Source organism: Podarcis cretensis (genome assembly GCF_951804945.1).
Source record: "Podarcis cretensis genome assembly, chromosome: 6".
Taxonomy (NCBI): domain Eukaryota; kingdom Metazoa; phylum Chordata; class Lepidosauria; order Squamata; family Lacertidae; genus Podarcis; species Podarcis cretensis.
Window position 1 is genome coordinate 26450820 of NC_137175.1, and position 14498 is coordinate 26465317.

At 43.8% G+C, this 14498-nt stretch overlaps 1 protein-coding gene across 2 annotated transcripts in view; it reads right to left on the reverse strand.

Moving 5' to 3' along the window:
* The window catches only part of PPP1R16B (protein phosphatase 1 regulatory subunit 16B), a 109930-nt gene that overhangs the window by 60945 nt on the left and 34487 nt on the right, over nucleotides 1–14498 (reverse strand). The window contains exons 1-2 of one of the 2 annotated variants that reach the window (XM_079979377.1): nucleotides 14460–14478; nucleotides 7036–7423 (exon numbers count right to left, since the gene is read on the reverse strand). In XM_079979377.1, coding sequence (XP_079835503.1) covers nucleotides 7036–7282 — 247 coding nt within the window. In that variant the 5' untranslated portion in view covers nucleotides 7283–7423; nucleotides 14460–14478. Of the gene's footprint in view, nucleotides 1–7035; nucleotides 7424–14459; nucleotides 14479–14498 lie in introns of those variants that run through there. The other variant, XM_079979376.1, reaches the window with a different exon arrangement.

The window sequence follows — 14498 nt, forward strand, 5'->3', positions numbered from 1 at the left end:
GAAGAAAAGGGCTATATGGAAAATTCAAGGCACCTTTGTAAAAAGTCTGAACATCTAGGGAATAACTGGAAATTAAAAAAGGAGTACATTAAGAGAAAGCAATTTATAGAAGCTAATTAAAGGCTCTCTTTAAAAAAACTGCTTTTCTAATTGTTGAAGTTGGTTTTATGTTGAAAGCAGTGCAAAAACAGTAAGTGAACAGCCACTAGAAGGTGTATGGATGATTTTACATACATACACACAGCATATACGAAACACCACTGCGCTCATTATCACTACTATGACTGAATTAAAGGATCATCATAAAGGAAAATTCTACAGTACATGATGAATACTGAATTGATGAGCTATTTCAGTTCTTCCTAGGTTAAGATACTTTAACAAACTAGGAATATGAGATCCATCATACATCTACAACTTTCAAAAGGCTCTTAAAGGTATTTAAAGAACCATATTATCCGTTATCAGGAGGTGTTCCTCTGTCTCACCTTGTAAATTCTGTTCAAGCATCTGCCCATCAGAGTATCCTCCTTCATTTATCTCATGTGTCCGATAACTTTCATAAGCTAAAATCTGCTTAGGTCCCAAGATACAGGACAAGTTCAAGTGTTTCTGGATTGCACCACTTGAGTGAAATGCATTTGTGTAGTTCTTTAGTCCCAACTACTGTTCCCCTCCTCCCACCCAATTTTGGGTTTCTGCCTGTCAAACTGCCCACAACTCAGGCCAGTCAGTGTGTGTGTACACACACAGCACGTGAATGTTCACTCACAAAACTTAAAAACACCCAGGGGCGAAACTGGGCTTTATTTCACCCAGGTCAAAGACCTGATTTGGCACTCCCCCCATGTGTGTTTGCATACACACACACACACAGAGAGAGAGAGATGGGAGCCTCTGGAGGCTTCACCTGGCTAGTTCCCTGGTAGCTACGGCTCTGAAACACCTATAAGCAGAAAGCCAGCCTGCTTAGAGGGGCTACTCTTTTTCATTTCAACCTCTAGTTTCCCATATATATTGAATCCTTTTCTCTCTCAAGTTTAAGGAAATGATTAATTACATGATTCCCCATCCTCATAGTCTGACAACATACAGCCCAGGACAATATTTCTAGCCCATTCATTCATTTCACAGTACTTGTACCCCAACTTTCTTTTTTTATTATTATTAAAAAAAAATTGAATACAAATGCAAAAATAATCAACAATATAGCATATCTTGTATCCCAACTTTCTATCCCCAAATCACTCAAGGGAGACAGCAAACAAGCACTGAAAGATCAAGAAAACAACTTGAAAGGAAAGATAAAGTGACAGCCTGATGGCAGCTGGCCAAAATTAAGCAACCTGCAGGTCTAAAAAGACAGTGAAATGCCACCAGAGAAGGGTGATATCATCCCATTTGTGTGTGGGCTACCCATTAGTCTTTAGTGTGACATGTCTCTTTGTCCTCAGAATCCTAGGGTTTCAAAGAAACAGAAAATGAGGTACTTTAACACCCACACACCCACACCCTGCTTTTAGCTAGAACTAAATACCCCTAAACTCAGCCTAAAAGTATCTCGAGGGCTAGCACCTACAATTTACCCATAGTACTTATTAACACATCTTACCTACAGCATTTCCCTTGAAGCAACTGAAGACTTAAGGCCCTTCCAGGCATCCTTTTTCTCATAGACTCATAGAGTTGGAAGAGACCATGAGGATCATCTAGTCCAGGGTTTCTTAAACTTGGGTCCTCCAGCTGTTTTTAGACTACAACTCCCATTATCCCAAGCTAGCAGGACCAGTGGTCAAAGATGATGGGGAAACTGTAGTACAAAAACAGCTGGAGACCCAAATTTGGTAAACCCTGATCTAATCCAACCCTCTGTGATGCAGGAATATGCAGCTGTCCCTTAAAAGGATCGAACCTTCAACCTTGGCATTATCAGCACCTCGCTCTAACCAACAGATCTATTCATTGTGCATGTATTTTATTTAACGGGCATTTATTTACTTAGACAACTTATATACCGCTTACTTACAGTCATTTCTAACAGGAGTACAGGAGATTCAATACAGCGAGACTAAAAATGAGTTGAAACTATATAATCAGATTTCAATTAAAAGCCTGCTGAAATAAAAAAAAGGTATTCAGGGGCACCAGAAGTTCAACAGGGAAGCGGCTTGTCTGAACCCAAATGAGTTTCATGAAACTGGTCCCACAATGGTGAATGAATGGCTCCTGGTGGATACAAGCCATGGGAGTGGAGACTAACAGTGACCCTGGAGATCTCAATGATTGGGTAGGGATATACGAGATCAGGCACTCTGTAGAGGGATCCTGGGCCTGAGTTGCTAAGGGCCTTTAAAATTCATACAATAACTCTGAAATTGATTCGTGTCCGTGATGGTACTGGTGCTATTCTAAATGTACCATTGCAGAAAAACTAAGAAAGTGGAATGACGGGTGGACGGTCCAATATGTATCCACCACCAACGAAGGATTATTGTATCAATGACATGTTGCAGAATTGTTGTTGTTTAGTTGTTTAGTCGTGTCCGACTCTTCGTGACCCCATGGACCAGAGTATGCCAGGCACTCCTGTCTTCCACTGCCTCCCGCAGTTTGTTCAAACTCATGCTGGTAGCTTCGAGAACACTGTCCAACCATCTCGCCCTCTGTCGTCCCCTTCTCCTTGTGCCCTCCATCTTTCCCAACATTAGGGTCTTTTCCACGGAGTCTTCTCTTCTCATGAGGTGGCCAAAGTATTGGAGCCTTAGCTTCAGGATCTGTCCTTCCAGTGAGCACTCAGGGCTGATTTCCTTCAGAATGGATAGGTTTGATCTTCTTGCAGTCCATGGGGCTCTCAAGAGTCTCCTCCAGCACCATAATTCAAAAGCATCAATTCTTCGGCGATCAGCCTTCTTTATGGTCCAGCTCTCACTTTCATACATCACTACTGGGAATACCATAGCTTTAACTATACAGACCTTTGTTGGCAAGGTGATGTCTCTGCTTTTTAAGATGCTGTCTAGGTTTGTCATTGCTTTTCTCCCAAGAAGGAGGCGTCTTTTAATTTCGTGACTGCTGTCACCATCTGCAGTGTTCATGGAGCCCAAGAAAGTAAAATCTCTCACTGTTGCAGAATACACATGTAAAAAAAAGGGGGGGAGAACCCACTAATACGGAGGGGCCATTCCTGTAGAGATGCTTGCCCTTGTCCAGTTAATTGACCTAGAGTCCTGGACCTCTAAGCAGTGGCTAGAGAGGTAATTAACTGGATGGAACTAGCAATTTACCTCAAGCCCCATTACTGCTGCAAAGACATGTTTGTGCAAATCTCTTCTCAGGATCTATTTGTGCCTTGCCTCCTACAGTGCCCTCCATAAAGATTATACTGTGGGCAGGCTGCCTATCAGAATAATCCCAAACTTGTCACTGTTGCCTTTAGCTTGCCTCCTTTGTCCTGCCTACCTATCAATCTTAGGGTTAGATTGGCAGATTTTTAAGCAGGGATTATACTTGTTTGTTTCCTCTGCGGAGCCAGCTACAATGGGAGCTAAGCCTGTAGCTGATACCACGCAAATAAGCAGGGGCATTTGCAACAGGATATGCTAAGGCTCCCATAGATTTTCCTTTTCCTTTTTTCTTTTTGAGCCTTTCCTTGACAAATGAGCCTAAAATCTAAATGACATCATAAATACCAAACAGCATAAATCTTTTATTTCTCTTTTGAAGAGGAAAACCAATTCTTGCTCAAGGCAGTAAACAATTCCCACACACTCTTGTAACAATTCTCATTTTTAAGTCCAGCGGTTTTAAAATCCAGGTTTTGGGGTGCCTTGACAGTTAAATAAAGATGCTCTAAATGGCAATATACACTTGTTGCATACAACAACACGAATGATCACTTTAGCCAATCCACTGATACAGCAACACCACTTACGCATTCAATGAGCAATGGCTTGGAGTTCAGTGGGTAATTCCCTTCTTATGGATAAACACTGCTTTTGGAAGGATGTCAGATAGCATGTGGCCTGGGGTGGGGCACAGCTGGGGAAACAGCTTCCAATGTAAATGACTGTCATGAAAGGCTAGGGTAGTCAATGGAGCCCTCCAGGTGTTACTTATTCCTTTCTTGGCTCCCATTCCCATGCTGAAATAGAACTCCCATTTGTCTTAACCAGGATAGTCAGGGATGACGCAAGTTACGTAGTCCAAAACATAAAGAAGGCTGCAAGTTAACCGCCTGTGGTCTAGAACAGCTAGGATGCCACTGAGATACCACTGCAGTATTAGTTTTAGTTCCAGTATTTCCACTACCATCTAAATTTCATTTCCCATTTGTTTCCACCCCTTCAGAAAGCGAAGAGTTCTTCCACTTTCTTGCAGCAACTTCAACTTGAGCATCAAATCAAACAGCAATTCAGGTTGCAATTCTTTGCACATTTCCTTGGAAGGGGCAAGTCCTGCTGAATTCAGTAACTGCAGTGTTTGTTTAAGTGGGCAGCGGAAAGCCAATAGGTAGCATCACGAGCAAGAGGCAGCAAGGTGTTAGAAGACAGAGCATAGCATCCCCTAAGCTAGCTCTCAGGTGTGGTGGTGAATGTGTTCTTGCCAACAGGGTTGAAGTAAGAATCAATGACCAGTACATTTGGTTTCTGTAGATAGAACAGAGGGGTGGGACAACCACATAGCTGTCAACTTACAGATTTGAAAATAAGGGACCAGCAGCCTTGAAAATAAGGGACCAGCAGCAAAATAAGGGACCTGCAGCCTCACCTGTTCCAGGCACTCCAGTCTTCCTGTCCTCCTGCAGTCTGGTCAAACTCATGCTGGTAGCCTCGAGAACACTGTCTAACCAACTTTGTAACCAGAGGTTCAACTGAATAGAATCTGAATCACATGCACCACAAAGCCTAGGCAGCCTCAACTTAAGATGGCTCCCCGGCCTGGCTTTGCACTGCAAAGTTTGCAGCAGCACGTGCAACAAAATGGCACCCAGCATTCAAAAACCCCCTCTGCTTGAATTAACTAGCCATACATAAAGCATGCAAGCTCCACCCCTCAGTCGTTCTTAGACTTCTTATTGGGTGAGCAACACAGCCAAGCAACACAGTTGGAGCCTCCCTCCTCCCTGGCCGGCAGGGAGGGAGGGAGGGAGAGGAGCTGCTTCCTTTGAAATTTAAGGGACATCATTTAAGGGACATCCATCAATAAGGGACAGCAGCGGGACATGGCGCTGGAATAAGGGACTGTCCCTTCAAATAAGGGACGCTTGACAGCTATGAGAACCATCTTGTATTTTGTTTCATACTGTTAAATGACATGTGCCAGCCCTGGATATGTTCTCTCCTAGAAACATAACTTGTACTTCATTTTTAGTCCATACTGATTAAAGAACCATCAACAGATAATTGCATAAAACAAACCTTCGGTAAATGTTTAATATATACCTGGTGTATGTGTATATGCTGCTGTTTATACCAATTCTGCAAACATTTCCTCATTCTTCTCTAATTATTTTCCTTGTTATTCAAAACCAAAATATCATATATACATTTAAAAGGCTTTAGACAACATGTCCTGATTGCTACTTGGAATGAATTTACTTCCTTTAGAACTGCTGCCAGACATTTGATATATAAAAAATGTCAATGCTGAAAAAAAATAAAAGGCCCCCCCCTCCATTTCCTCATTCACTACATCATTTGATATCTTCCCTCCAACAATCCAATCTTTAAATCTTGAGATCAGATTACACAATAGTGTCCTATTGTCTTGTCCCAGCTGAACAATTTATGCCTAATGACCAAGGGCAATAGGGAAATATCTGGGCTAATCCTACTTTTATCATCCTCTCAGCTTCTAAACAATTTGTTGTGTAATTCAGATCTCAGATGGTGTTTCCTTTCAAACCATATTATTGCATCTAATGGATCTAGCCGTAATGTCTGTTCCAGCCCAAACTACATTCAAATCACATACTGACAAAAGATAAATAAACTGAACAGCATAACAGGCTGTGAACATTTGATGCAAACTCCATTGAATTTGCAGGCCATTTGTAGCTATTTCTTCTAATTTGCCACCCAAAGGAATGTTTATTATTGGACTCCGCCAAATATGAAACAAATTATTAGGGAAATGTAAGAGAAGAGAGTCCTAAAACAACAACTATTTTTTTAAACTTCAGATAGAATATCCATCTTCACAATCAATAACTTTTTCCATGCAAAAACAAAATAAATCTCAGTAAAGTTATCAAGAGGCAAATCATTAACTTTCCTTCTTTCTCCTTACTTCCTTCTTGTGAGAGGTCTCCTGAAAAGAATCACCATAAATCCTTATACCAAAACCCAGAGCAGCTATTATGCTCTAAGCGTATCTTTTGCCACTTACACAACATATACCAAACAAAGATCAACATTCCACCTAAGTCCAATTCTTTGACACAGGCATGGTTACAAATGCTCATTTTTACTTTAAGTCTATATTACTCTTTTCTACAACAAATTGGTATTCTCCCATCCCCGCCCAAGTAAATGCATCAGGGTAACCCAGAAACAAACCCCATTTTATACCTGTAGCCATGATGCACACACTCTGGGGTATTTTTTCCTTTCTTAAAAACTAGACTTTTTTTTTTTTTTTGCTTCCGCCCTAACACATCAGAAATCTGCTAGAGCAGCCTCTCTCAACCTGTGGGTCCCCAGATGTTGTTGAACTACAACTCCCATCACCCCTAGCTAGCGAGGCCAGAGCTCAGGGATGATGGGAGTAGTAGTCCAACAACATCTGGGGACCCACAGGTTGAGAACCGCTGTGCTAGAGGATGCAAAACATGGAACGGCAGTCAAGTGATGGGGGGGAAAGAAGAGAAATGTTCATTGTAAGCCTCACACTGGACATATTACATATGGCAGTCTAAAGGACAACCATCCAGGGTCCTAAATGAGCACTCAGATGCACCACTGGGCGCTTAGCACATGGCTTGAAGTCAAACCTAGCAAGGGCACATGGGGCACAAGAACTTGCAGCATCTCCTACCTTCCTCAACATCGTTCCTTAGTGAAGCCTCCAGCAGTGCAACGCTGGCCTCAAAGGACACCTTCTTGCGGCTGGCAACGTTCCTCTTCTTCTCATGCTTCCTCCTCTTGTGCTGCATCTCCTTCTCGTATTGCGCCCACTTCTTCAGCTGCTGAGCGCGGCGTTTCTGGGCTGTCCGGAGCCGCTCAAGGGTAGGCACCTTATCCAGTAGCTGCAGCTCTGTCAACAAGTCCATGTGGGTGTCCATGGCCCACCTGCCAATGGGTCAGCCACACTCCTGCTGGACCAGAAGCCCAACCTTGCGACAAGATGACTGGCACTACGGGAACATGCTGCGGCTGGACTGAGAGCAGCACTGCGTAGATACCGGAGAGCACATTGTGGTATCCTGCACAGTGAGAGAGAGAGAGAGGCAGAAAACAAGTAAGCGTGGGTTGCGTCCAGCGAAAACAAAAGCGACATAAAAGAACACTTGTGCTGATTGCTACATTCTATATAGCCATTGAATGTTCTTAATGATGAATGCTGCTCTTTCTTCATGAAACTTCTCACCACAAAAATGAGCATTTCCACCCAACAGGTGTATATTAAGTTGCAATTAGGTATTTGGTCAGCCGACAGGCCTACAACTTATCTGAATATTTTAAAAGTATAGGCGCACCAGGCATGGAGAAGGATTACCAACCCAAGGAGGAATGGCTTATAAAACTGAATGGCCTATACAGAAATTGGCTACTAAATTAAGAGGACATAATGATGAAATGTTTAAGGAGGAATGGAGACCATTCATCAATTACCTATCCAACCATCACCCATACATGAAAGTCGAAGGCAGAATTTGAAGTATAAACAGTGGATTGTTGAAAGAACTAATGATATTGGGGTTTGGACAATAAAAAGGTGTGTTATAAAACAATAAAAATGTGTAAAAGAAACAAAAAACACCAGGAAAGGAAGGTGGGAAGTCAAGAAGAAACTATGTATTTAAAAAAACAAAACACCTGTATATGATGATAAATGCTTTGAAATAACTTTGGAGAATTAATAAAAATATTTATATTTTTAAAAAGCATATGCCCATTAAAGAACACTGAACTCTCAAAGTAGTCTTTTTAAAGCCACGGTTATCCTACAACAATAACCCTTGAACTCATTTCAGTCTCTCCGTCCAGCTAATGCACCCATCCAGATGTTAATTTGTTAAAATTGCAACAAAGGAAATGGGTAAGATTAATGATCACTTTTCACATTTTCCTTGTTTTAAATGTTAAAACCTCAATCAGAGGTCTTAAAAGTGATTCCACCTGGCAGTGTCCAGGGCAGCAGAATCACTTTGTTATTACAGTCGTACCTTGGAAGTTGAACAGAATCCATTCCGGAAATCCGTTCGACTTCCAAAACATTCAAAAACCAAAGCACGGCTTCTGATTGGCTGCAGGAAGCTCCTGCGGCCATTCAGAAGCCATGGAAGCCCCGTCGGACGTTCGGCTCCCAAAAATAGTTCGCAAACCGGAACAGTCACTCGTTGCAACGTTCAGGAGCCAAAACGTTCGGGAACTAAGCTGTTCAACTTCCAAGGTATGAATGTATAGCAAGATTAAACGTTGTGGGGGTAGGGGGAGGAAATGTTACAGTGGGTGGAGTTCATCAGAATAAACACGACCAGAACGCAACAGCACCCTCCACACTTGTGAGTCCTAGTAACTGGCATTCAGTATGCCTCTGACCCCTTCATGGATCACTGCCTTGCCGTGGCGAAGGGGCTTGAAGAACTCAGAGAAGCTATGAACTATGCCGAGCAGGGCACCCAAGATGAACAGGTCATAGTGGAGAGTTTTGACCAAACGTGATCCACCTGGAGGAGGAACCGGCAAGCCACTCCAGTATCCCTGCCAAGAAAACTCCATGGACAAAGACAACAGGCATATAAAAGTTATGACGCTGGAAGATGAGCCCCTCAGGTCGGAAGGCGTCCAACATGCTACTGGGGAAGAGCAGAGGGCAAGTACAAGTAGATCCAGAGCTGATGAAGCGGCTGGGCCAAAGCCGAAAGGACGCTCAGTTGCGGATATGCCTGGAAGCGAAAGGAAAGTCCAATGCTGTAAAGAAAAATACCAAGCTGCGGGGGGCAGTGGAGGACAGGAGTGCCTGGCGTTCTCTGGTCCATGGGGTCACGAAGAGTCGGACACGACTAAACGACTAAACAACAACAAATGCCTCTGACACTGGAGGTAAAATATAGTCATTGTGGCTACTAGCCACTGATTTTTAGGTTTAAAATACAATCATTGCCTAACCCAAAAAATACTCAGTAAAAGGTCCTAAGGTACAGAAACACTTTGGGATTCTTTGTTCCTGTGAACAGATGGCACATTCTGCTGCATCTTTACATAGCAGCAAGATCCACTGGGTGTATCTTAGGTGTGTGCAGGGCTTTTTTTCAGACGGAGCTCAATTGTGGCACCTCTCAGGTGGGTGCCTTTGCCGTTATAAGGGAACAAGGGAGGCATTCATGGTGAGTTCTGGAACCTCTCTAGAAAATAGCACTGGGTATGTGCACACAGAACTGGGTTCAGGAGATCTGATCTCATATCTCACTAAACCATCCCCACTGAGTTGATTGTATGGACAAGCACTAACACATGCCCACTTTCCACCCAAGTAAATCAAACGCATACTGCATATATATCTGAAAATCATATTTTTAATTTGGCTTCTGTGGCCTCTGCTCAATGTACTCCCTGTTCTATTGTGAAATGACTCATAGCACATGCTTTGCATGCAGAAGCACCCAGGATCAATTCTCAGCATCCCCAGGTACGGCTGAGAGAGGCACATGTCTTCTGGAGAGGCCCTGCCAGTCGGTGAGCCAACGGTCTAACTCTGTTTTAGACAATCTCCCATGGAAAATTTGCTCATTCGTTCACTTATTTTGAATTCTGGGTGTGTGTTTTAAGCAAGTTGACTTTTTTCCTGTTGGGAGCTGGGAGTGGGCTGCAAGACCTTAATTAAGTCAACTCCTTCTCAGGTTTAGCACCATTCAAGGTGCTTAGCCTGGGGGACCAGTGACAAAAGGAGGTCAGCAAAGGAGGACAGGCCAAGGAATCACAAAACGAGACAGAAAGGCTCCCAAGGCTCCTTCTGCCTTCAGCAACGTTGGTTAAACACTAACACTTATTACCATTTTTTTTCTTCAAAGGTCATATCCATTAGGTTAATCATACAGCTGCCTGCCGAGAGGAGCACAGAGAGAAGAAATGTCATGGTGCATCTGCAGCAGCACAAGTGGATGCCTTCATCTGCCCCAGCTGCAACAAAACATCTCCCTCCGCATCAGTCTCTACAGCCACAGCATGCGATGCAACCTTCCAATAGCTAAACTTTGTCCCCAAATGCACACTCCTCCACTGTCTGCCGAGCACACACACCAGGTTCTGCCCAACTTGGCACGGGCAGCGGTACACATGACATCATGTGGCAGAAGGGTGTCTAATGGGCCCTGTCCTCCATGTTGCAAAAAGAAGGGGGAAAGGGGAAGACATATTATCGCAAAGACTGCAGAGAGAAGAATTGTGTGTACTCTTCCCACCTTAGATCAAATCTATGCTGCCAGGTGCCATAAGAAAGCGGCAGAGATAGCGCCCCGGAAATGATCTCTTTCAGCTTCTCCTTCTGGAAGAAGGTATAGGGTTATAAAGGCCAGGACTAGCCGCCTGAGAAACAGTTTCTACGCAAATGCAATTCTGGTTCTAAATGCAGCATAAGGGGTCTCTATAGTATAGTGTATTTTAAAATGGGGTTTCAGAGTTTTTAGGGTTTTTTGAATGTTTTATGTAGTTTTTATGTAGTTTTATGTAGTTTTTATGTAGTTTTATGTAGTTTTTCAATTTCATTGTTCTGCATAGGACAATGACAATAAATATATCGTATATCGTATGCACTGAGTATTCCCTGGCTCTTGAAAAAGGCTAATATCAGGGCTAAGAATACAACACAGCGTGGTTTATCTAACCCCTGTCTTTCGGAAGAGGCAGATACAAACTATGCACTAGCTTTAGATTAAACAGCAACAACAAAAAATGGCCCATCGTCTATCACTCAACCACCCTCCTTAGCAGAAAGGGGGGAAGAGGTAAGTAACCACAAAGCTCTTGAAATATCATAACTCTCTGCAAAATGCTTCACTCTTTGGAGGGCAAGTTGAATGGTGTGTTTTTTCCCCTTTTAAAAGCAGAGCATTTCTGACTCACCCAGCACTATACCACACAGAGTGAAACAAACATCCCTGCTAATAGGAGACAGTGAGAAACAGAGACACGGGTGAGAGAGCCTCTGGAGGGATAGATATGTTTGGAAGCAAAAGCAGAGGTGGAAACTTGAAGAGCTCTCAAGGCAACCTAACTCCTACTCGTAGCAACACAGGGGGAGGGGTGGAAAAACTACAAGGAAGGCTGATCAGAACCCCAGCTGCAAATGCCCCATATCCCAAGCCATTCCATATGCCAGAGCACATTTTCTCCTTTCCCCAAAAGCACTGGGGTACATTTCTCACATCAGCCCTTCTGAAAAAGCAAGCTTTGGTAGCCCCTGAAACATATTCCTAGAGTGGGCGGCAGGTATGTAGAGCTGTAGCTGGCAGGGGCGGGGGGGCTAGCTGGATTTTTTCCCCCATGGGTGAAGCCTCCAGAGGGGCTCCATTGAGGCATTGTATGCAAATGTACATGGGGGTGTGTGTGCCAAACTAAGTCTTTGACACGGGGGAAATAAAGCATAGTTTCAACCCAGCTTATGCTCACTTTACTTATGCGATTACAACCTTTCATGGGGTAGGGGAGAATGAATGAATGAACGAATGATGGAGGGAAACTGCTGTTTCACCACCAGCACCTCCATTTTTTTCCTCCCACCCGCACAACCAGAAATACCTTCTTACGTCCTTCCACCTCACTTAGTGGGCTTTGGGAAGGTTGCACAAGGCCCCTGGGATGCTCCTAGAGCCCTCCTATGATGTTCCCAGAGCCTGGTAAAGCAGCTGTCTGCCCTGCAGTTGGAGGGGGGGGGCATGTTCCAGTGATTCCTAACTTTGCAAGCTTTTGCCTTTGTGCACAGACCCCCCAGAAGTGGCAGGCCTACTGTATTACATTTATATCCTACCTTGCCTCCAAGAACCTAAAGGTTTGGTATCTGCTTCTCCTCTTCTCCATTCCACCCCTCATCAACAACAACCTTGTGAAGTGGGTCAGGCTAAGGGAGAGTGACTGGCTCAAGGTCACCCAGTTGACTTCATGATTTGAGTGGGATTTTAATCCTGGTATCCTAGGTCCTAGACTGATCCTTACCACTGTCACACACATACAATTGAAATACTACTAGAAGTGTATCCAGGTTGCTACGTTTTTCAGGTGGGATTTAATCACATACCACCAAATTGAGGTTGTACAACTAAAAGGTGATTTGGAGCTCTTGTGCGATAAACCCGCTTGCACACGCACACCATGTTTTAAGAAAAACGACAGGAAAATGCACAGAAACGTATTGGGTTAACATGTGTTTGGTGCAATATTGTCTAACCTTCCGCAAATAAATCAGAATTAATTGCTCAATAAACATTAAAGCTCCCCGCAGACAAATCTGGGTGAATGCTTGGCAAACTGGTCACCTGGAAAATGTGCCTTTTCCTGTTGAAGGCAATATATTCATAATTATTTTGCCCTCCACCAACCCCCCCCCCGTCCCCCCTTGCACTAAGGAAAGTGAATACAAATTAACATTGTGCAATTAACATTGTGCAATCTTTGGAGGCTTCAATGCTGGATATTACACATAACAACAAGGGAGTGGGGGGGAGGGGAGGAGAGATAAGTTCCTGAGGACCTCAAGCTTGTTCACGACTTGTTACATTTTAGTCAATCCTAATAAAAGGCATTACTGCTACAGTTGTGGGAATGGCTTTTTCGCTCTCCGAGAGACCAACATGACTACTTATGGCTTGTGTATATTCCCCACTCTTCACACTAATTGCATTTCACAGTACATAATTGCACCTGCTAATTTAAATAAGTAGCCTGCAACCATTGCTCCGCATTTCCAGTGTTTCTTTTCTCATCCTCAAAGTTCTGCCTTTTCAGCTCAGTTCTAAAGAGCCTCTTGCAAATGCACCATGGACTCCCCTTTGCACAGAGCTTTCCTCTCCATTACCTGTTCAATGTTAACTGTAGTTTGCTATCCAAAGTGACAAACTGCAGTTAGCAATCCACAGGAAACAGAGAAAGAGAAGCTGTGCACCAGAGGAGAGGAAATTTGGAGACCCTGCAGCTAGTTCCCAGGTTGTTCAAAGTTTCTACACCCAGGGACTACCCTGAAAATTAAGGAGGTCCACCAGTCACAAAATGGTGGCAGGTGGTAAGGGAGCAAGTCACAAAATGGTGGCATGGCGCTTTATGACCCCCAACTTTTGTGACTTGGCAGCAGTGGTGGCTGGAGCCCATTAGGCAGGATGGACAACAGTAGGCCAACTCATTATAGTTTTGTCCCCATCTTCCTTTGGGCAGATGACACTAAGGAGGAGGAAGTTGACAAGTACAGTGGTACCTCAGGTTACATATGCTTCAGGTTACATATGCTTCAGGTTACAAACTCCGCTAACCCAGAAACAGTGCTTCAGGTTAAGAACTTTGCTTCAGGATGAGAACAGAAATCGTGCTCCAGTGGTGCGGCGGCAGTGGGAGGCCCCATTAGCTAAAATGGTGCTTCAGGTTAAGAACAGTTTCAGGTTAAGAACAGACCTCCGGAACGAATTAAGTTCTTAACCCGAGGTACCACTGTAGTTGTTAGTAAGAAGGCAGGTTAAGTGGAGACTGGCTAAGGGCTGACTGAGGTTGACGAAGCTGGGCCCCGTTTGCCCAAAGAGATCACCCTCCCTTGCTAAAAACAGGATACAAACAATTTGCACTCCTTTCATGACACACCAAATCAACTGCCAGATGTGCTCACCTCACACTGCCTAAAGGTAGGCGCCCCCAATCCCATCGTAAAGTTTTCCTTCTGCTTTCAAACACAGCACTGTGTGGATCCGAGCACAGTTCTCCCACATCATGTTTGATTCCTTCTATGGACTAAATACAGCAGTTGCCACTAAGAGCAGCAATAAGGATCTGAAAGAATCACCTGCATGCAAAACTCCAGTGAAGGGCAACCGGCTAGTTGCGTTCTGACTTTGGCCCAAGTCATTAATTAGCACATGACACGGTTCAGAAACCCAGTGCATACCTCTGTTCTGCCGCTCAGGCTGCCCATTTTCAGAAATGACCTAGTTTCCTTTCCAAAATCGAGAGAGAGAGAGAGAGAGAGAAATACAGTTGCCGGTTTCAGTTTTTGCACAAACTGGTCAGTCTAATTATAGCACAGGCACAATGTTCACTTACCTGTGAAGCAGCAGAGGCCACTGTAGTTCACAAAGCATT